The sequence below is a fragment of the Corvus brachyrhynchos genome, unplaced genomic scaffold (genome assembly GCF_000691975.1).
Source record: "Corvus brachyrhynchos isolate BGI_N302 unplaced genomic scaffold, ASM69197v1 scaffold425, whole genome shotgun sequence".
Lineage (NCBI taxonomy): Eukaryota > Metazoa > Chordata > Aves > Passeriformes > Corvidae > Corvus > Corvus brachyrhynchos.
Genome location: NW_008237896.1, coordinates 136,290 through 158,339, shown reverse-complemented (window position 1 = coordinate 158,339; position 22,050 = coordinate 136,290). Strand labels below are relative to the sequence as shown.

At 39.8% G+C, this 22,050-nt stretch overlaps 1 protein-coding gene across 3 annotated transcripts in view; it reads left to right on the top strand.

Annotated features, from left to right (window-relative positions):
* The window catches only part of KDM1A (lysine demethylase 1A), a 74,594-nt gene that overhangs the window by 32,141 nt on the left and 20,403 nt on the right, over positions 1–22,050 (top strand). For 2 of the 3 annotated variants that reach the window (XR_001861560.1, XM_008632597.2), the window contains exons 8-15: positions 2,495–2,660; positions 7,498–7,557; positions 11,315–11,448; positions 13,140–13,218; positions 14,148–14,240; positions 14,975–15,081; positions 17,386–17,467; positions 19,999–20,093. Coding sequence is in view for 2 of the 3 variants with exons in the window: in XM_008632597.2 (XP_008630819.2) it covers positions 2,495–2,660; positions 7,498–7,557; positions 11,315–11,448; positions 13,140–13,218; positions 14,148–14,240; positions 14,975–15,081; positions 17,386–17,467; positions 19,999–20,093 (816 nt within the window). In the remaining variant the exon portion in view is untranslated. The remainder of the gene's footprint in view (positions 1–2,494; positions 2,661–7,497; positions 7,558–11,314; positions 11,449–13,139; positions 13,219–14,147; positions 14,241–14,974; positions 15,082–17,385; positions 17,468–19,998; positions 20,094–22,050) is intronic. The other variant, XM_017732915.1, reaches the window with a different exon arrangement.

Sequence of the window (22,050 nt, the reverse complement as noted above, 5' to 3'; positions counted from 1 at the left end):
CGGGGGCTGCGGTGTCGTGAGTGCAAAGGACGAACACGCGGGCGCCCAGGAAGCCACATTGTCTTAAGGTTAAGATCAAGATTCCCTGTTGTCCTAGCTCACCTTCGCGGGCTCTGGGGAGGACTCGTGTCCTGTCATAAAGGAGAGATGTTTGCAGCTGTTCAGGAATTTCGCGGTTCCTGACCCGTTACCGAGCAGTAAAAACAGTCCAAATCCATGGCAGTGTATTGGAGCGCTCATGAGCTTACATTTTATCAGCAAATTCGTCTGTTACTATGATATAAGGATGCAGCCTCTCGAGGCTCATGTACATGGGATGATGCTGGTTTTGCAAGACTGTGAAGGTGATGGCCACACCCAGTCCAGCGTTCCTCACCTTCCCTCCATTGGCACTGGAGAGCTAAGTCAAGGCTGTGTAAGGGTGAGATTTAGCAATGAAATATGAAGGCTGTAAAGGGTCTCCAACAGTTTGGGTCTGTAGTATGTAATTTTTATCTGTTGTTCTGAATATATGAGAATATTACCCTTTTTACGTGAAACTTTTTCTTGGAACCTTGTTTCAGAAGATATTGAAGATCTTGGCTGTGCCTGGGGTTGGGGTGTTTGACATGGAAGCTAAAATTACTTTTTGGAACTGTTCTGTCTTGTAGCATTGAATGTGGCTCTTCAGAGCTGTTGTATGATGTGATAACTGGACTGGTCCTTCGCACGCAGGACCTGTTGGGTAGGTCAGTGGTGCATCTTGTAAATCAAAATAAGGTAGATGTAGACTGGACATAAGGCATTTTTTACAATGAGGGTGTTGAGGCCCTTGGACATGTTGCTCAGAGAAGCTGTGACTGCCTCATCCCTGGAAGTGTTCATGGACACGTTGGACAGGGCTTGGAGCAACCTGGTCTAGTGAAAGGTGTCCCTGCCCATAGCAGGGTGGGTGGAGTGAGATGGGTTTGAATGTCCCTTCTAGTCCAGACCATTCTGTAATCTTCAGAGGCAGCATTCCTGCTTTATAGTGGCCTGTTGACAAGTAGGAATTAGTGCTCTATGTGGATTGTGTGTTGGTGATGTTTCTTTGCACTGACAGTATCTATCTGCAAAGGGCATTCGTCTCTTGTGCACCATCTGTCCCCTTGAGCATTCAGGCCAGCATGAGACCTTCCCATGAATTTGTGTGGTGTGAACTTAGTTTGGGAGGGTATCTAGGTTGAAAATAAATCTAGGGAAAAGCTTAGGGTTTTTTATTGGACTTGATTGTTCTTTGAAAATTGTGGCAGCTCAAAGGGAATGGGAGACTTCAGAGGGCCTTTGGACAGAAGTAGTGTGTGTGTGGCTTCAAATACCTGTGGTAATCTATGGATGTGCTGAGTGGTCACTGTTAACTTGCTTCAGAGTGGGAGTTCACAGAAGGTCCTGGAGGTGCAACAGTGTGAAAAACTGAATATGCTGGACATTGTGGAATGTAAATATTTAAAAGATAGCAGATCATGGAGTATGTTAATGTCTTGAAGAATCCAGGGTTTCCTGTACGCAGGCTTCCCAAAGCTACTTTGAATTGTGCCCATTATTGCCCCTTCTTAGTGACTGAACTTCGACTGTGAAAGATTTTTTGTTCTTTTGGTGAGAAATCCAGAGCTGTTTTTGTCATTTCCTGGGGGAAGCTGACCTGTCGGATGTGGGAGGGTCACTAGCTGCTTTCTTTTTATTTTTCCCATGGCTGCATATTGAGAAGTGCTTTTTTCCTTTCCAATCAGTGGGGAAATTCAACACCAGTGTACAAAGCTTTCTTACTGGATTAAAGCTTGATTGGCTAAGCAGTATGAGATGCAGCCCTTCCAGGCTAGTTCTTGGGGTTTCCATGTTCCTTTAAATTGGAGTCGGGTGTGGGTTTGGCTGGTAATTTTATTCATTTTTACTGGAGAACAGAACAAAACATATACGGCAATAAAGATTGGGGGAGGATGAGGGAAAGGGATGTTTCTTGTGTTGACCATTCTGGAGAGGAAGCAGCCGTGAGCCTCTGTACCAGCGCAAGATTCCCAGTAAGCAGGAGACCATACAGGACACAGGTGGGATTTCCACAGGAAATCTTGTGTATACTTCTGGTTATCTGTGCTTAGCTGATGAAATTCAAGTTTGAACATATGGAGTGGACATACAGGCTGCTGGTTATCCCTGAGTTTGGCAGGGAAGGAAGGGAAGAAAACCGGAGAGGTTAAATGATAATATAACAAATACACATAAACTGGGCTTGATGTGAGTAGAAAGTTCCTACTATAGGGTGCTGAAGATTTTTTTTTTTTTAGGTTGAGGCAAAAGCATTTGGAACTTGTTAAGCTTTGTTGCATTTTATAACATGGTATCTGTGGTAAGACTCAGCATAAGGTAACTCAAGCCTTTTCTTTAAACTGTAAGCAATTTTGTTACTTGCAACATTAATGTTAGTAGCATGACTTACAGACATTTTCAGTGTGTTTATGTTCTGTTGTGCTTTTTACAGGTGGAGTATAGAGAGATGGATGAGAGTCTTGCAAACCTGTCAGAAGATGAGTATTACTCTGAAGAAGAGAGAAATGCTAAAGCTGAGAAAGAGAAAAAACTACCCCCACCACCTCCACCGGCTCCTGCAGAAGAAGAGAATGAAAGTGAGCCAGAGGAACCGTCTGGTGAGTGAAGAGAGACCTTCTCCTCTGACACTATTTATCTGGTTTGTTAACAGAAATTAGGTAGGGCCGGGTGTGGCATCATGAATCCCATGTCTGGTTTCAATCTGATTTTGAATAATTGTTCCACAGTGTTTTATTTGGTGGCCCCGTGTGTGGAAGGTGGGGGGGAAACACAGAACAGCCCGGTAAAGATAGGAATATGCATTAATCTAATTCCAAATGAAGCCAAACCTCTTGTGCTATATTCTCATGATCCTTATTGACTTATTTTGGAAGCTTATTGACCAGAATAGCCTCTCTGGCTCTCTGCTGCCACACCTGCTTGTGTACGAACATTCACTTATTCCTTGGAGAAAGAAGAGGTTGGGTTTATGGGGGGTTTGTTATGCAGAAGAACAGATTAATCTACTGTGATTCCTGTGGCTTTAAACTATGACTCTAATCTTAAGTTCTGGTTGGATATGGTTTGCTTAAATTTTAGTGCTTTCCTTATTACCTTTGACAGAGCTTCACTTTACATTGAGAAGTTTTTTGGTTAGTCTTGTTCAGGAGGCAGCTTTTGAAATATGTAGTAGTAGCAGTACCCTATTCTTTACCTCCATTGTGTTTACAATTACCACCATTAGTGAGATCTGTTGGTGGGGTATCACTCAGCTGTATAGAAGGTCATGCTTTTGCAAAGTTCGGAGTCAAGAGATTTAATGAGATAACGTGTCTACTAGTTGGTTTTAGACGAGCTGAAATCTAGTAGTTGAATCTTTGCAGGTTCATCACTTATGTGAGTCACTTAGTCTTCAGTTATCTTAGTTTTATTTCTGGCTGGCAGGTTTGAGAATGTAGGCATAGCACTGATGTTAACTTGGGGATACCTACCTTCAGTTGCAGAAAAGGTATTAAAAGCTATGGGTGTGTTTTATCTCTTAGGATTTGCCATTGTAACCTCTCCTTGTCACAGCTGTTGGCTCCTGCCTTGATAGAGGAATACTATAGCTCATATGCTTGACTGAAATACTTGCAGTGATAAAAATCCTGCCACTCCAGTTGTAGCTGATGTAGCAAAAATGGAATTTTAATAGGTGTAATTAAGCAGATATTTTAAGCTTACTATTTAATTTAGCTTACACATTGTGTTTAATCCTTGAGACCTAATATTAATGCATTTTTTATTTCTCTCAGATTCCATTTTGTGCCTCTAAGAATGATTATTGAAATCAGCTGGAGGCATAATCAGTGAAGTACAGTGGAACAGGTTTTATCCCATGAAGGAAGAAACATGGAACATCAGCAGTGATGAGTCATGCTATTCTATACACACAACAGCCTGTTAAAGAGTTATTTTGCGAGCACTATCTTTTAGCAATCTAAATACAATCAATTTTCAAACAGGCTGTATCTAGCTGCCTAGAAATGAGTAGATTTTGGGTCATCGTATAATTTCTCTATTCCTAGAAATTCTGTGATATGCGTGAAGCAGTAAAGTAGAAAGAAGACAAATTTCAAGTTGTTATTCCATAGCTAATCTTGCTGTAATTTGAAAGGTTTCTGAGACTATATATGTTTGTGGATCTCTCTATTTTTGTCTTTATTAATATAGGCATCAAGAACATCAGGTCATCTTATGCTGGCTGTTAAAAGTGCATTGAAACTTCTAATTCAGCTACCCTTTAGGAGGAGGCGGCATGGAGTCTGCTGTATATAAAAGTAGTGTTTATAATTGAGGTTTTTTCTCTCTCTGTCACTTTGAAGGAAAAATTGAAGTGTTCAATAAGAAATACTAAATTGGACAGTAATACTAGAGTAGGATTGCATACTGAAAATCTAGGAAAATTTTAGTTAGCTTGTGTATTTCTGTTGATTTATTCTCATTGCAGACCTTAAAAAATTCCTTTCTGTGTTTTAAGCCTGTAAAAATTGAGGTACTGCAGTAGAGGCATAAAGCTGCCGCATTACAGCTTTTAAATTGAAAAGCCTGATTGTGCAACTTAAAAATGTCCTGGTGCCAGTGTCTGGTATTTCATTAGCCTGTCCCCACAGAAAGCTTACAGTGAAGGGGATTATTAAGTGTCACACTTCAGGTGACAGCAAAATGGTGGTCTTCTCTGAGTAGGTTCCATTAATGTGTTCAGCTGTGGGGAATTCCAAGTGTTTTGGCTATTACAGTCTGGATTTACAAGATATACTGCATGCTATTGCAGAGCAGCTTTAAAAGGTGTGACAGTATTTAATGGTTAAGATAATTTCCTTAGAGTATCTCTTCTCTTTTTAGTTGAGGAATACTGTCTAATAGCAAAAAGCTTCCAAACTCCCTTTCGGTGCTGAGTGATGACATTTGTGTTCTTGTTTGCCAGTATCCCTTTTGGAATCAAAGAGCTTGCTTCTTTTGTGTTTTTTTTTCCTCTAAGGATCTTTGTTTTGTTTTTCCTCACCAAATTAGATTTTCATGTTTAGAACTACAGAAGATTTTCTTTACTAGCTCCTGGGCTTTTAGTATTGTCAGTATTCTTACTTCGTGGTAATCCTATATTTTTAGGTGCAGTTTTCCAATGAACTGAATATGATCAAGATTAACATAAAGGGAATAGTCAAACTGAGTGGTGCTTTGTCTCTTTATTTTATCTGACTTGTCTGTTTTCCTAAATAAGTTCAGTACTCTGTGATACTTGTGCGCTGCTATTCTTAATTCTGAGACAGTGGATAATTATATGAAGTAGATTCCTTTGTGGACCTTCTTCCTGATTGCTCTTCAGCTCATGGTCTGTTGTTCTGTTGTGTTGAGACTTTGAGCAGATTCTGCTCCTCGCACATGTTCTGTTGAGCTGCAATAGTTTGATGTTAACATGGATCAGCGGTTTGCTTGCTGCTAGTTCCTTTAAAACTAGAACCTTCCTTTCAGGGAAGGAGAGGCAATCTTCACTAGCAGGCCTTGTTTACACACTTCTCTGCTCAGACTGAGCAGCATTTAGAATTGTGTCCAAGCAATCAGTAATAGTGATGAGAAGAGGAAGATACAGATTTCTTTCTGTAAGTAATCCGAGAGCAATTTTTCCCCCTCTGCTCATTGTCAGTGTTAATTCAGGGATTATGAATACCACAGACTGATGTCAGAATCTTCTTAATTTCTTAACTTGGGGAAGACACTGGTGAAACTTTTATTGCAAATTAATGGCCTATGCTTGAGTGTAAATATTTATGTTTCAGTGGTGTTAGTCTCTCCCAGAATGGAAGCAGGTCTTGAAATGTTCCCAGCAATATAAGGTACTTGCAATGTAGATCAATTAAAGAATTTTATCTTGCTGCTTCAGATGTGTTTATTCACAGAACCATAATTTGGGTCTTGTGAGGGCTGTCAAAATACAATTATTTGTCACAGTCTCTCTGTGAGTTTTTCACTTCCCTGCTGGCAGACTGATTTTGTACAAGTACTAACTATTGCTCCTCTGCTGTACTGAGTGAAAATGTCTGTCTTGTTTCAGTTCCTATTTTGTTTTATCTGTAGATGTTTAGTGTTTTGACATTCTAGATTAATCCAATTTAGCATAGTATGGAAACATTTGTTTAACTTTCTATGTCTTGCTTTAGGGGTTAAATCTGTAGTTCAGATGAAATTCTTCTCAGTTAGTGTATCCCCTAAGAGCCTTAAATTACAGTCTGGCAAAACTGTCCACCCAGACTCTAAAGAGTATTAACAATTGTGTGTTTAGCCTCAGGTTAGACCTTGCTCTTACCTGTTTGGAGATTACACCTGAACAGTTGTGTTCTAGGAAGTGGCTGTTCCATTCCAGTGACTATTGCAGTGTGTTTCAGTGCATGTTGGTTTGGACTTGCTGACTGTTGAAGTGTGCGGTTTGAAGGAGCCTTGGTACAGCAGGAGCCAGCTGAACAGCACTGGGCCATCTCTGAAGTGTGCCATGGCTTCCTGAGCTCTGCAGGTGACAGGACTTCAGGCAAACCTCTGATTGTGGAAGAATATTGCTCATGAGCTCAACTCAGAGCTAGTGTCTCCTGTGAAGTGAGCAGTGTGTGAGGTGTGTAATGGCATTGTTTCCGCAGACACTGCAGCTGTACTCATCTCTCTTCTCAATGTGCTCTGTTGCTGCTTGTATTGCAGTCCTGTTTAGGACTTACATGCAGGCTAAGGTAATTCTGAGACTTCTTCAGAACTTTTGGATGAATACTTAGCCTTTCGTCGTATTTCCATCACTGGGAATGTTGAAAGACTGATGTCTTTCAGTGCTGGGTATTGATCACATCGCTGATCAATGATATGACATGTATTTGGCTTCAAAGGCAATCTTAAGTGTGTTAGAACACTGATGGCGCATCAAGGGTACTGAAGCCAAAGTAAGTGGTCTGAGCCTTTCAAGAAATGTTCTAGCATCAAGCTTAAAGGAAGGGTTTATGGCAAAAAAAAAAAAAAAGGCGCTCCTATTTTGAACATGAGAGGCTTTTCAAAATGCTTTAAACTGTCCCCTTGGGGTATGGGGAGACTTGGGAGCACCAAAGGCAAGGTTATCAAATTCTTAGGGTTTGAGATCCATAGAATCTGATGGTATCCATCCACCAGATCATAAGTATTTAGCCACCAGGAATGCTACATATGGTGTACTTCTTTATTTCCCATAAAATCTGATGTAAAGCGTTCCAGTAACATGGATAACACTTTAGAATGTAATTTTTTGGTGCCCTGAACCTAGGTTCCAGAAGATGGGATTCTCAGCAAATGGGTTTAGTTAGTTGGTGAAATTTAATATCTAAAACGCCAACTGCCCGGCCTTTATGTCCAGTATGGTTTAACTTATGGAGTAAGGTCCCTGAGTTCTCCTCTTTCCTTCCACAGGGCAAGCAGGAGGACTTCAAGACGACAGTTCTGGAGGGTATGGAGACGGCCAAGCATCAGGTGAGGGTGGCGTTTGATGCTTGCCACTGAGTAGCAAGAGCCGCCAAGTTAGGGATTGATGCTTGCAAGTGCGCATGGGTGTGGTTGTCCCGAATTTAGCAAGAGATGCAGGAGTTGTGTACCCACCTGTTTAAAAAGTGTGGGTTATTCAGATTTCAGTTGAGGTCTGTAACAACTGCGGAAAAGGGCACTAGCTAATCTGTGTTGAAATGCCTCAGGCCGATCTCTCATCCCTCCACTCCTCTCCATGTTCAGAGGAGTCTAAATTTACAAAAAGCTGTTTCTTACCTAGCCAGTTTGTATCACCTAGATTGACACACTGAGCCCTGGGCTTTAGAACAGTATACCCTTTTTTTATAATCTGCTGAAGAAACATAGCATGGAGTACCTTTTTGCTCATTTCTGTCTTTTGAAAAGCTTTGTGTTTGACCTGTGTGCCAGCACTTAGCCCAGGAGATTGCCTGCTGGGCAGATTCACAGTCTGTTGCTCAGTGGACTGGATTGTGAATTGCATTCGCCATTTGGCCTTGGTACTGCTGCTGGCAGTACTCACTGCTTCGTTCACAGGATTGATGTCTTTACTCTTAAGTACTTGGAGTACTACTTAAAATCTTCCTCCAACTCTGCTGCTTTTGCTCTCACTTCAGGATTAGGGTTTTCAACAAAAGAGTCAAAGGCTCCAGAACCTATTCTGTACCTCCAAGTTGCTCTTTTTGAAGCAAATAGAACTTCAAGATACTCATCTAAGAGCGCATCCTTTGCTGTTGTAAGTAAGGGAGCTGAATACTGTTTTGGATGTTACCACTTGCATGGAACTGCTGTCTATCATGGTTGATGGGCTTAAGGATGCATTGCCTATTTCATTTTTAGGCAGGCATTGGCTGATTGGAAATTCTGCATATTTTGCATTTTGTATTATATGCTGACAGTATTCTCTAACAACTGTCCAGTTCAACAGCCAGAAACCTTTCAGTGTGTTCATCTGCAGATGTTTTAGTAAGTCTTTAAATGAGCAGCATCCCTCAGGATTTCTTCTGTGGGGAAGGATATAATCAAAACTTCAGCCAATTAGTTGCTAATGGTGAATGTCAGGAAATGGGCAAGTGTGTGTGCACAAATGTGTGTGAAGAGGAGCTGATAATCCAGTCTAGGCAGAACCATTCCTTCAGTTGCCTGCCCCAAGGAGAACCATGTAGTTTTGAACTGATAATCCCTGTAATCTGTGGCTTTCATGAAATACAAGCAGTAAGGGTGTGAAATGGGATTTAGTCAGCCTGAAATCCAAATCCATTTACATTTGAGCTGTGTTGTTGCAGAAGTGCAAGGACATCTAGTTCTTATAAGATCTTCCAGTGGTTGGTCAAATAAAAATGGTATCTTTGCTATTAATAACTATGCTTTTTCTAAATTCTTGTATTGGATGCTCTTGTGGGTTGTTTTATTAGCTTTTTTCTTTCCTCCTGAACACCTGTGCTCATCTGGAGCTATTCTGTCATTCTAGTTTTAAAGTTTGGGTATTGCCACAAAAGATATATGGCCTTAAAAGCCCCCACAACTCAACCCACCTTGGGAGTTCTTTCCAAAACCGTTAGCAGCACCATGTCCTCTGGCTGCTCAGTTTGAAGAAATAAATCCCAAAGCTTTTCGATAAACTGCTGAGTTGCCTTAAATCCACACATCTGAGAGTTTGCTGGTATTTGATGACTACATGGCTTTTTAGCAGGTACCTGGAGGAGCACAATTCTTTTAGCACAAACCTGTAAGAGGGAGTCAGGTTCAGCGTTTCAGGTCTTTAACTGGCTATTCTCTGAAAATTGTGCTGCTGAGCTTTTTGCTAGCACTTGAGGATCTAGAACCTTAATTAAGATTGTTAGCATTAGTAAAGTATCAGAGAACTGGTAACTGGTTTGATTTCCATGGCCAGTTTTACAGAATTCCTAGCTGAGCATATGCATTCCTACACAGATGTTGGCACACTTGGGCCAGTGTTAGATGGAGGGACAGCAGAAGGCTTGGGGAATGGTTATTGCTGGAGAAACTAAAGTTGTAGTAGAGCTGTGGGTTTCTATTCCACAACTGAATTATTAGTGCAGGAAACATTGTGGGTGTGTCAGCTTCTCCTATGGTTAATTTTATTTTGCTTGCAATGCTCTGTAGCTTCTGTTACTGATTTATTCATGTTGTAAAAATTGTGTAAATGATTACAGACAGTTTTCTTTACCTTGAGTCATCACAGATATTTTGATCCTTACTTGTGAATGAATTTTTGGTTGTGGGTTTTTTTTGGTTGGTTGTTTTTTTGTTGTTTGTTTGAGGTTAGGTTTTCTTCTTTTGTCGTTCTGGGTTTTTTTGGTTGATTGGGGGTTTTGTGTGGGGTTTTTTTGGTTGGTTTGATTTGGGGGGTTTTGTTTTGGTTTGAGGTTTTTTTGTTAGTTTCACAACCATTTCCTTCCTAGATTTTTTTCAGCACCTTTGGGAAGTAAAAATGCTTGGAAGTTAAAGGGGTGTGTGGTGGCACCAGAATTAAAAGCAGAGAATTCCTCTGTCTGGTACAGTGACATGTACTGCTGTACATGAACTTCAAACTCTTAAACGGTTGTCTTGGTTAGTGTAACACACTGCAAGCTTATATTTACTTTGCTATTTATTGTAATCTTTTGAACAATTCCAGTTTCAGCAAATGATCTTAATCTCACTGTGTTACTTGTGGGGTTTTTTGCCCATGGGATGTATTAGCTTCTATCTTTCTAGATTGAATGCCTTGTCCTCTGTCCTGTTCAAAGTCACTTCTAGGACATGGGAGATTTATATTATTCTTGCTGTATTTCACATCTCAGTACTTTGTTTTGCTCGCTATGCCTGCAGGATTTGCTTTCTGCACTCTACTTGTACTGTAGCACTTGATGCAGCTGTGTCTTAGTTTGTCACTTTATCTATAGTACAGAGACTGAGGAAAGCAGGGTACAGAAATGTAGTTACATCACTGCCAGTGTGTGAATTGGTAGAAATGCAAGTTCCTGTATGAATGAAGGCTTTCCATAGAGAAAACCTCTCCTGTATGGGTTCAGCATCAGTCTTTTACATATGGAGCATTTAAAAAGAAAAGTAAGAAATCTGTTTTTTGGAGGCAGCACTTGGGAAGGGAGCACAAGAAATGCATAAGTGTGATTGTATTTCATTGCACTGCCTGCTGTAAATATATCAAATATGCAAAATGAGAGTTTAAGGTGGGTTCCTCTAGCTGGAGAAGGTCTATGCAAATTAAACTTTGAGAAGCAGGTGAGAGGGGATGGTAGACGCTGTGCTTATATATTACAGATATTATGGCTTTGAACAGGTTCTGAAACATTTTTCCGATTCTGTTATAAACTGGAAACCCCACAAATTAAGGACAACATCTAAAATACTTACGTTTTATTGACACTATATATGTGTGTGTGTGTGTGTGTGTGTATATATATATGTTATATATAATATATTGATATGTGCCCCTGCCCCACTTATTTTTCAGGCTTTGTTTTTTGGGGGTTTTTGTTTATCTCCCCTGTAGTGTAGCTTTTTCATTATCTCTAGATGATACCTGTAATTCAAAGAACTGTTGACTTGGAAACCTGTATGTCTTGCAGAAGTAAATAAAAGGACTAAATAAAAGCATCACATGAAATTGGCCACCATATCGTCTCATGGCTGAATGAACTTGCTAGGAAGGGTAGTGTTCCTTTGCAGTGCCTGTAGACTACTTGTCTTTTTATTGTAGGTGTGGAGGGTGCAGCTTTCCAGAGTAGACTTCCACATGACCGTATGACATCTCAAGAAGCTGCCTGCTTCCCTGATATAATCAGTGGGCCACAGCAGACTCAGAAGGTGTTTTTGTACATCAGGAACCGCACTGTAAGTTTGTTGTAAAAGTATTGGTGAAAAAAGGGTAGGGAATTTGTATACCTTGCTGAGACTTTTTGGCAGTTACCATGTCTAGCAATGGTGGAATTTTTGTTTTTGAGAAAATGAGGTTTCATTTCTGGCATCCTGTCATGCTCTTAAGTTGTTAAGAAATGTGCTATCCAGTTCTCGATCAAAGCAGTGCTGTGAGCAGCATAAAGAATCTCTAGTGTATTTACAATATTCAGGGATCAAGACTTTCTCCTGTATTTTGAAAAGAGTATTTTGGAATACTGAAGTCATGTTAGAAAAATTAACAGTAGGAAAGCAAGAAATATTTTGAAAATTGCTGTGTTACCATAGTTAAGGGACAAAACACCTTAGGTACCACTCCATTTTTTCACAGACTAAAGATGATCACAAAACATTGCAGGGTATTGACCATGGTAACACCCAGTGCTTAATAACTTAAAAGAAGTTATTAAAAATTTATCTTAATGCTAAGAGCGTGACTTCTGCTACTCCTGTAAAATTTTCCTCTTGACTCAAGTTCCAACTTTTGGGAAGTCATGAGATGTGTAAAAACAGGCCAGATCATGCCAAAAAGTTTGGAAAACAATTTGCACAAAATGAATAGTGAGTAATCCTTTTACAAATGTGTTAGAAGCAGAAAAGCCCTCCACTGGAACTAAGAAATTACTGGAGAGAGATATTTGCAGGGAAAAGCAGCACTGCTGGTCTGTGGGCCGTATTCACTACAGAGGAACTTCTCCAAGTTCCTGAGCAGGAATCCTGTTTGAGGAAGGCTTGTGAGAGGATCTCTTCCAGTGAGGATAGCAGAGACTATGGAACAGCTGATATCAACCCAGTGCTCAGCAGAACTGCAAACTGCAGTGTGCAGCCTCTTAATTAGCCATTTTTCCTCAAATAGCCTCCCAAATTATAAGGAATTTTTTTGTTAATCATTCCTATTCATTATAGTTGTAGGATTTCCCCTTTAATTTGCTATCTGTGAGGAACTGTGAAGCTCAGTAGTGCAACTCTAGACAGATACCCAAATAGATGTCTAATTATGGAATGTAAAATGGTGTGGAGATGCTATGTATGACCTAGATCTAGGCATGGAACAGTAAAATTATTTATTAACTCCTGCCTCTGTGCTACAAAGTAGGACTTCTGTTGGTAAAACAGTTCTTTTCTAGTATGAATTGGCCTACTAACATATCACAGACAGTTCTTCCTGCTTGATTTTTGAACTGTAACTGTCCTGTAAATACACTTTTTTGTGTATATGTGGCCAGTGTAGTCCGTGGTAGTGTCTTATATTGGTGAAGATGGATTGGATCATTAAATGTTGGAGATAATAAACCTTGTAACATGACAAAATACTGCTGTAGCTTTTATGGAAACATGAAATATGATGACAAAAAGACGATGCTGGCTGATGTTGCCAGATTCATGCATCTTTGTGCTACCTTGGTGCATTTCCACTTATTTGAAATGGTGTGAGAATTTCAAACAGATTGTATTACACCTTAAGGAACACCAGAAGGCAACGTTCAGTGTGGCTAGGGTAGTCCTGCCAAAGTTTAATTAATTAGGGGATTTCATCTCCTGACAGTATTTGGTAGCAAACACACACCTGGAAAACACCTCTTTTGTATTGCTTAATATGATGTGTTGTATTGTTTGTTTAAATACAGCTGCAGCTCTGGTTGGATAACCCAAAGATTCAGCTGACGTTTGAAGCAACTATCCAACAATTAGAAGCACCTTATAATAGTAAGTCAAGGTTTTCATTGCCAAAACTGTACTGTATGTATCATTGCTTTTTTCCTTCATTCTTGATTGGGGAGAAGCTGCTTCAGATGAGTCCTTTGTTAGTGGAGCTCCATGAGTGGTCGTGTACCGACTGGGGTGTTGCATTATATTTATGGTTCAGATTTGTTAGAGTTCATTTGTCTGGTAAAGAGATACCACTAGCAGGATTCATAAAAGCAGCTGAAAAGATGGATTGTTACAGTAGGGTTAATTCATGTGCAGCTTTTAAGGTTTGCTACAGCTTCTTGGTGGTTTTTAGCTGTGAAACATTATTAATCATATGTTTTTTGGGAGGCATTAAGAAGTTGCATAAGACTTCAACTGGATGTGATGCAAGAAGGCAGTAAAAGAGTGAGGAGTTACTGCTTGCAAATGGAGACCATTCCACACTTCTCAAACAAGATCCTAATAACCTGGAAAAAGGTGGAGGGGAGCCATAAAAAAAAAAGTTGAAGATGAAAATAGTGGTGAAATGAATGCAAATACACTGTCAGGGATTGCAAAATAGTGAATTATTGTGCTTTTAAAAAGAAAAATGAGAATTCAGTACTACAGTAAGAATTTGCATAATGCTGGCAAATCACATCACAGTTCTGTGTCACGATCTTGGGATTTTGCAGTCAGTTTCAGGAAAGGTGTTCTTCTGCACTAGATTATAAGCATGTAATGTCCTGTACAGCTTTTCCGGCAGGATTCAAAACTGCAGTACAGCATGGGTGTTTTTCAGAAAATTAGCCTCAGGCATCCTCAGGAAGATGAGGAGGGCTGCAGAGCTGTAGGAAGGGATGTGTTTAGTGGGACTTGACTGGATTGCTGCTGTGAATATGCCCTCAGTACATATATGCTGCTGAGCATGCAGAATAATTTTGAAACTTTACATATTCTTTCAGGTGACACAGTGCTCGTTCATAGGGTTCACAGCTACCTGGAGCGTCATGGGCTGATCAACTTTGGGATCTACAAAAGAGTGAAGCCCCTTCCAAGTAAGGAACTTGGACATTGTTTCTAATTGAAGTTTTGTTTTACTGTTCCGTGATTTCTTAGGACAGCTTTTGAGTGCTCTTTTTTAGAATTGCAGTGCTAAGAAAATGGAAGAAGGCTGGAAAGCTATCTGGCTATTGATGTTAATGTGTTTTATTTTGGCATAGAGAAGCCATGTATTTACATAAATCGCTTTGAGAGGAAAAACGTTGGCAAATCTTCTGTAGATAATTCTAAATGTAGACTGTCGCTTTTTAATGAGTTATCTCGGTTCCTCATTTGAATAACAAAAGTCAGAAACACAATATTGTTCTTAGATCTGTTACATGCTTATGTGTTTCTTGAGTTTTGCAAGTGAACTTCTCTACCCTTTCTACATTTTAGTCTGCTGGGATGAAAAAAATAAAACTATGATACTTTGTCCACAGTAATTAATATAAATGGCTTTCTTCTTCAGACAGTTGTCTGGAAGCATTTTTTCTCCTGTTTTCTTCCTTGTTCCAGATGTACTGCTAGTGTATTTTCCTTGTACGTGTCTTATTAAGAAAAATTATCAAGCGTTACTTTCAGAATTACTTCAGTTTTCTTTTTGTTAAAGAGTTTGTTCTGTCAGAACTACTCACGAAAAGGAAGCTGCTTTTTGTTCTTGGTATCTCTTAAACCCAACTTTAACGTGATTGCAATTTAGTACTGCACATATAAAGGACCACTGTAGGTGATTTTCCTCTTTCCTTAGCCAAGAAGACAGGAAAGGTGATCATTATTGGTTCTGGAGTCTCTGGGTTGGCAGCAGCTCGCCAGTTGCAGAGTTTTGGAATGGATGTCACAGTTCTGGAAGCCAGAGTAAGAATTTATGTGCTATTTTACTTCTATACGGCACCTTAACCAGTAACCCTATTCAGTACTAGAACAGGGCTGTGTCCCAGCAGCATGCTCAGGGTGGGTAAGCGTTTGTGGTGTTCCCGGCAGTCAGGATGGATTGCTGATACTGAACCTGTCTCACAAGGAACTGAGTGGATCTGTTCTTGCTGGGAGCTGGCTGATGTTTTCTCAAGTGTGGGCTGGATAGTCAGGGGCTAGTGTTGTGTGCTTACACCAGGAACTGCTTAGAATGACCTTCTTTCATGGTTAGAAATTGGTTTCACCAGAAAGCAGAATGCAAGTCCATTTTTTGAGAACTTGCTTGTTAAATATAATCATGGCTTGGAGCTGCCGCACAACATCAGGTGGGATTTTAAGCCTGGATTAATTCTTTATTACTGTGTGCTGAACAGAGACTTCAAAATTAGTGCTACATTTTGTGGTATGTGAACTAGCTGCTTGTTTGTTCAGGAATAAGGTATTCTTCATATTCAACCCAAAGCGGAATCTCTCCTTTTTTTTTTAATTGAAGTTTTTTTCATATAATCTACTCAGTTGAGAATAGCTTGATACATATTATTTTAAATTCATTGACCAATTGGACCTTATCTTATGTTTTACTCCCTGGCTTTGTTTTGTTTGTATGTTTGCTTCTGACACTTTTCTAGCACAGTTTAAGATAATCTGCTTTAATTTTTTTGTTAGAATAGCGTTTCAGGCTCTTAATTTTGCTACTGCTCTTGCTGCTGTTTCCCAGGTTCCACACCACTGCAGCAGTGCAACAGTCTAATGGTTTAGGAGACTCTTGCTCACCTGAATATATTGGGTTTTCTTATTGTTTGCTTGGTTGGGTTTTGGGGTTGGTTAGGGTATTTCTGAAGCTGGAATTAATTAGCTGTAACCTGGCTTTTGTTCTGTGCATCATGATTATAACTAGTATATACAGCTGGCAAGAGGCTATTTTAAAATAATGCACAATATTTTTCAGCAATTATTCTCTAGGCTTCTCTTGAGTAGGCTGTATTTTTTTGGTTTTAAGGCTGCTTGGTGTTTTTTTGCATTATTCTGTAATTCAGGTGATAGTTGTTTCTTTGTTTCCACTGATTTTCTGTAGCTTTCAGACTATTAGTTTACATGCTTCTGAACTGCTGGCTTAATTATTAAAAATCAAACTTTGCATTTTTATGTGAATTGATCGCTGGCTGGGATCTTTGCCTAATTGTAACCAGTATTTTTCTCTGATACTGTCCTGCTAATTGGATGAGAATAGGGAAAGGTGACTTTTTTTTTTTTATGAAGTTTGCAGTGGTAGGGAAGTAATTGTCATCTTTAGTAATCTCTGACAATAATGAAAAGGTTTTTTTGTGCGTCTAAAATGGACTGCTGATTCATGGTTATCTTCTTGATAGCACAGCTGAATTATTTCCTATATAGCTGTTGGCTTTAGTGGTAGGAGGCAGGGGTGTTGCCTGGAATAGAACACAAAACTTTTCCAAAGAGTGTTAAAATGATAACATAAAATCAAATCTTTAACTGAAAGGCCTTCAAGGTGCACAATATGCACACATGGTACAGTATTTCCACAATTTTATAAGGTTAGTTGATTAGTATACCTAGCAAATTAGTATACCTAGCAAATCTAGAAGAGTAGTTGGTTAGGTAATTTTCCCCCAGGCTCTGCCCTGTTGAAGCCCTTCCTCCTGATCTTTTAGCCCTGCACTTTATTGTGTCTGTGATATATGGTGCAAAACAAAGTGTCCTTGCTAGACTAAAGGGAAGACTAAACAGAATTTCAAGAATGTATTATTAAGAGTTTGTTAAACTGTGGGAGAGGGCAGGAAAAGTACTAGAAGTTATAACTAAAGTTACAAATATATGAAAAATATATAAAAAGCTAAAAATCTTTAGGCCTCAGGGGGAGGAGGAAATCTAATACATAATTAAATTTCTCCATGGACAATGAAGGGATTGGCTTCGGAATCACAGTGGATCCTACTGTAGAAATACTTTAATCTGCCCAAATCAGATTAGGCATCTTTTTTTCTATTTCTTTCCTTTTTTCTTCTCCTTTTTAAAATGCAACTTAAACATTTTATTCCTTAACTTAGGCAAATTAAGTGTGATTGAGTTCATTTGCAGAGGTTTTTGGCAAAGTGTATGTTCGGTTTATTGAACCTTCATTTAAGAGAATACTGGCACCGTGTTTTGTAGAAGTTTCAGTGATTATATTTCAGTGAGATGTCTTACTGAATGTAACTGGAGGTTAATATTTTGTGCTTTTAAAAGGACCGAGTAGGAGGAAGAGTTGCTACCTTTCGCAAAGGGAACTACGTTGCAGATCTAGGAGCAATGGTGGTAACAGGACTTGGTGAGTTTTTCAAAATCAAAAGGACCGGGGAGGAAAATTGAGGGGCATAATGCTCTAACTGTGAAACCTTAATGCAATTTCCTTTCATGGCCAAAACAATTGGGTATTTTTAACTCTTAAAAAGTGTGTGTTCTCATTCAACCTTTTTGGCAGTTAGTAGTTTTCATAAATAGCAAAGCTATATGATGGGAGAGACCCTAAAGAGACAGAATGTGTTCTTTCAATTTACAGGGGAAAACAAGGGAGGAGGGGAAATGCCATTTTAAAGAAAGAGCCATTCTAAAGAGAAGGACCTTCTTCAGAGTTTAAATCTCAAAAGTACTTTCTCCAAGTGATTTCAAAAATAGTTGTAAAAATAATGGCAAACAAGCCAAATTTCTTCCTATTTATTACTGTTTCATGGGATGGCATCAGTTACTGACGTGGTTACTCTGCTAAGAAGATGGGCAGGTGTTGAGTGTGGAATATCCTTCAGCAATGTAGTGAAATGATGAAATATTGTAAAACCTATAATAAATCCCTTTTTTTACTGGCTGCCTTAATTTTGTGTCTCTCGTGATTAGTCTTATTAAATTGCATACAGAAACTGGTTCCAGACAACTGAATTTGCAGAGTCATGGAAGAACAATGACTAGTGAAAGACTATCATATTTTTATGTTTAATTATAGAATCATAGAATCTTAAGGGTTGGAAGGGACTCCTTGTCCTATCAATACTGTTTCTGACAAGGAGTCCCTCTCTGGCTTCCCTGTAGGACCCCTTCAGATACTGGAAAGTTGCTTTGAAGTCTCCACATAACCTTCTCTTCTCCAGGCAGAACAGTCCCAGCTTTCTCAGCCTGTCTTTGTAGGGGAAAGTGTTCCACTCCTCTTATCAACTTTTTGGCCTCCTCTGGACTTGCTCCAACAGTTCCATTTCCTTTTTATGTTGGAGATGCCAGAACTGTGTGCAGCACTCTGGGTGGGGTCCCACGGGACCAGAGTAGAGGGGGAGAACTCCCTCCTTTGACCTGCTGGCCATGCCCCTTCTGATGCAGCCCATTGGTTTCTGGGCTGGGAGCACTCAGTGCCAGCTCATGGTGAGTTTTTCATCAACCACCACCCCCAAGTTTTTCTCTGTAGGGCTGCTCAATCACTTCTCCACCCAATCTATAGGTGTGAGTGAGATTGCTGCAACCCAGGTGCAGGACCTTGTACTTTGCTTTGTTGAACTTCATGAGGTTTGCATCGGCCACCTCTCCAGCCTGTCCAGGTCCCTCTGGATGGCATCCCTTTTCCCCAGTGTGTCCACTGCCAGCCCCCTCAGGACCTGCAGATGAGTCTCATCAGGTCTCATGGATTTGTGGACATTCAGGTTCCTAAGATGGTCTCAAACCTCAGCCATGAATGATCACTTGTTCGTGATAGGTGTTTCCTTTCCAAAACAATCTACCCTTTGTCTTGAATGAGGCAGCATATGCTATGAAGAAAGAAAGAAAGATTTGTGTAGGGATGGAGATGGTTTGAAAGGCATCTTTCGTATTTCTGAATCTGGAAGAGAAGAGGGAAGGATACTGAAGGAGTTGATCTTGTGGGTTTGAGAAGGCAAAAGACTGAAGTAATGGGATCTTTTCTGGTTTTAATACTAAACCGTGAAAGAACTATAATTTTTAGTAGGTTGTTGAACTAGAAACATGAACTTATTTAGACCTACTTTAAAACTCTGTTCTGCCTTTTCAGTCACCTCTCTAAAGACAGGAAGGTGGCTGAACTTCCCCCTCTATTTTGAACAAACACACTGCATTTGCTTGAGTTGCAGAATCAGAGAACATTGGGAAGCTAGTCCTGAAAAACTTTTCCCAAAGTTAATTTTGTGGAGTAAGCCTGTATTGCCTTTGCTCTATACCATTTCCCACTTGTGTCCGTTCTTTTCCTTTCCTGTGCTGTCCTCAGTTTGATATTTAGGGATTTGGGATGCTTAAAGTTGGTGCTTTCTGCCTTTCTTGTTGTTCTACATGGAGTCTCCTCAATTGTTTTCTAATTTTAGTTATACAGCTTCCAGGTACAGTTGGTGTCTGGGGTTCATCTTCACAACTTGTATTCACTAGTGTCACTTGTTGGAGTTCCACTAAGTTTTTAGGAACTGAATTATTTTGGTTTCATTTCCATGTCACTATGCTTGGACTATAGCTCCTGTTACTGTGCAGCTTTGAGAGCTTTCCATGACTTTTCAAACACTCTGCTTGCAGATGTGTTTACAGCTATAAACTCTCAATCATAGTAAGATTGCTGCCACTCTAGGGCTCTGCTTGTATAATCACCCTATAATCGTCCTGTCCTTGAAGTTTTGATGGGCAGATTTTTTTTCCATGTCCTCATTGCAGGAATCACTGTGAGGTGCAGACCTTTGGCAGTGTTACACTAGGTCACTGGAATGCATTCACTGAAGTTGGTGTTTTAGTCTCTGAAATTGCTTTAAATGTGGAGTTTTTTTGTTTAATTGCAGACAAATTTTACAGGAGTCTCTGTTAACTATATAAAATCTTTTCCAGGAGGAAATCCCATGGCTGTGGTCAGCAAACAAGTTAATATGGAATTGGCAAAGATCAAACAAAAATGTCCACTTTATGAAGCGAATGGACAAGCTGTAAGTCTGATACTGTTTCCATGATCCTTCTAAAAAAGAAGTGATATCTCAAGTATGTTTGTTGCCAGCCTATTGGTCTAGCATCAGATGGCTTTCAGAGAGAGGGAAGAAAGAAAGTGTCTGTCCCTTTTTAGGCATTTTAGTAATATTGTAGCATACCTGCACATATTCCTCTAAAACCTGCTCTTTCCATGTGAGTTTTTACCTCTGCATTTCAGAGGTTTGTGGAAACCAAGTTCCTGTTTGTTTTTCCCAAATTCATTACTGCTTTTCCTTAGACGGTCATCTGTCTTGCTCTTTGAAACAATTATCTGCTGTGCTGGCACTCTAGCTTCTGTTCTTGCTGGTACTCCTTTTCCCCAAAACAAATCATTCTGGCTGCTGTACTTTGCTGCTGGTTTTTAAAGGATTGACTAACCAATGCTAACTGGTTGAATGCATACAACAGCTCTGCAATAATAATCTAGAGCTGCAATTCACAAACCTAATTGGCTTTGTTTCTCTCTGCTCTAGTGTCGAGTGCTATTAGAGATAGAAATGATAGATCCTAGTTTAACACTGAATCTCACACATGTATTGACTAAAAGTCCTACCTGATGGATCTTAAACCGTGGTACATAGAGTAACTTCTGAAAGAAGATAGGTGAGGATACTGGGCTTCTTGCTAGAGGCCTGGAATAGTGATCCTTGGCTCAAACTTGTTTGTAACCTGGCAGCTGCAGCTCCTCTTAGCGCATGAGTCAATAGGATGCTGTAATAAACTCAGGAAAAATTACCAAGGCATTGTAGACAATTCTACAGTAGACAGTCTGCTCCCATGTTGTGAAGCCAGTCCTGCATGTAATGTGTTAGCCTCTGCACTGCTATGTTTCTCCTCTCCCATCTGGGAGCTCCTCAAAACCTTCCCACTTTGTTTTGACAAAATTCATGGTCCTTGACAGCAGGCAAGTTGTAGCTTTTAAATTAACAAATTTCCCAGCCATGCTAGGAAGTATCAAAGATCCCTTGGAAAAGAATATACACGAGGTAATAATTCAGACACCTGAAGCAGGGAATGCATCTAGAAGTCTAGGAGCAAGTGACAATTGGATGTCCTTCATATCTTGGCTGCTATCTTGACAACTTTTCACATCTACACAAGTGTCTTTTCCTTAGTTAACTGTTACTGCCAGTCTGTCTTTTGCTCCACTCTGCATTTTACTGAAGGGCAAAGTACAGGTTCTGCGCTGAGTGTCCGTCCTCATTGTTGAGCTTTGCAGTGAGGGTATAAATCTCTTCTTGCTACTCACAACTGTATGATGAACTCAGAATGAGCAGTTCAGTACATTCAATTACTACAGCTGTGGTTATTATTGTAGTCTTTGCCATGGTGTTACCTAATAAAGAAAGCCTTCTCAATGAAGAAGTGAAGATGGAATCAAATTCCCTGCATCTAGGACAGACAGTTAATGATTGCAAATTTCAGATCCTTCATTTGTGTTGAGTTGGTTTCCTTCAAAAATTTAGAAGTTCTGAGTAGTTTTTGGGAAGCTCTGCTGCCTGTACATCTGCCAAAGTTTCTGCATGAGACACAGATACCAGCTTTGAAGAGTTGTGCAATGTGAATATAAAAATGTTATTTCTCTTCCTTTTCTTCATTCTAACTTCACATTGCAGGGAAGCGTGCATTTGTAATACCATCTTCAATTTCTTTTCCACCAGAATCCTTAGATCCTTTTCATCCTGATACCCAGGAGTCAGTCCTTAGTCTGTCCTGATGCATGGGGCTATTCCATTGCGGTTTCAAAGTTTAGCCTTTGAATTTTATCAGGTTTTTGTTAGCACATTCCCCCAGCTTGTTGAGAATATACTGAGGAGAAGAGATTGGGGAGGCCTGAGAGCAAATGTTGCCCATAAAGACTGGGGCAAAAATGAATTTTGTGCTTTAACCTTTTCTCTATCCATTACCATTAGGTTC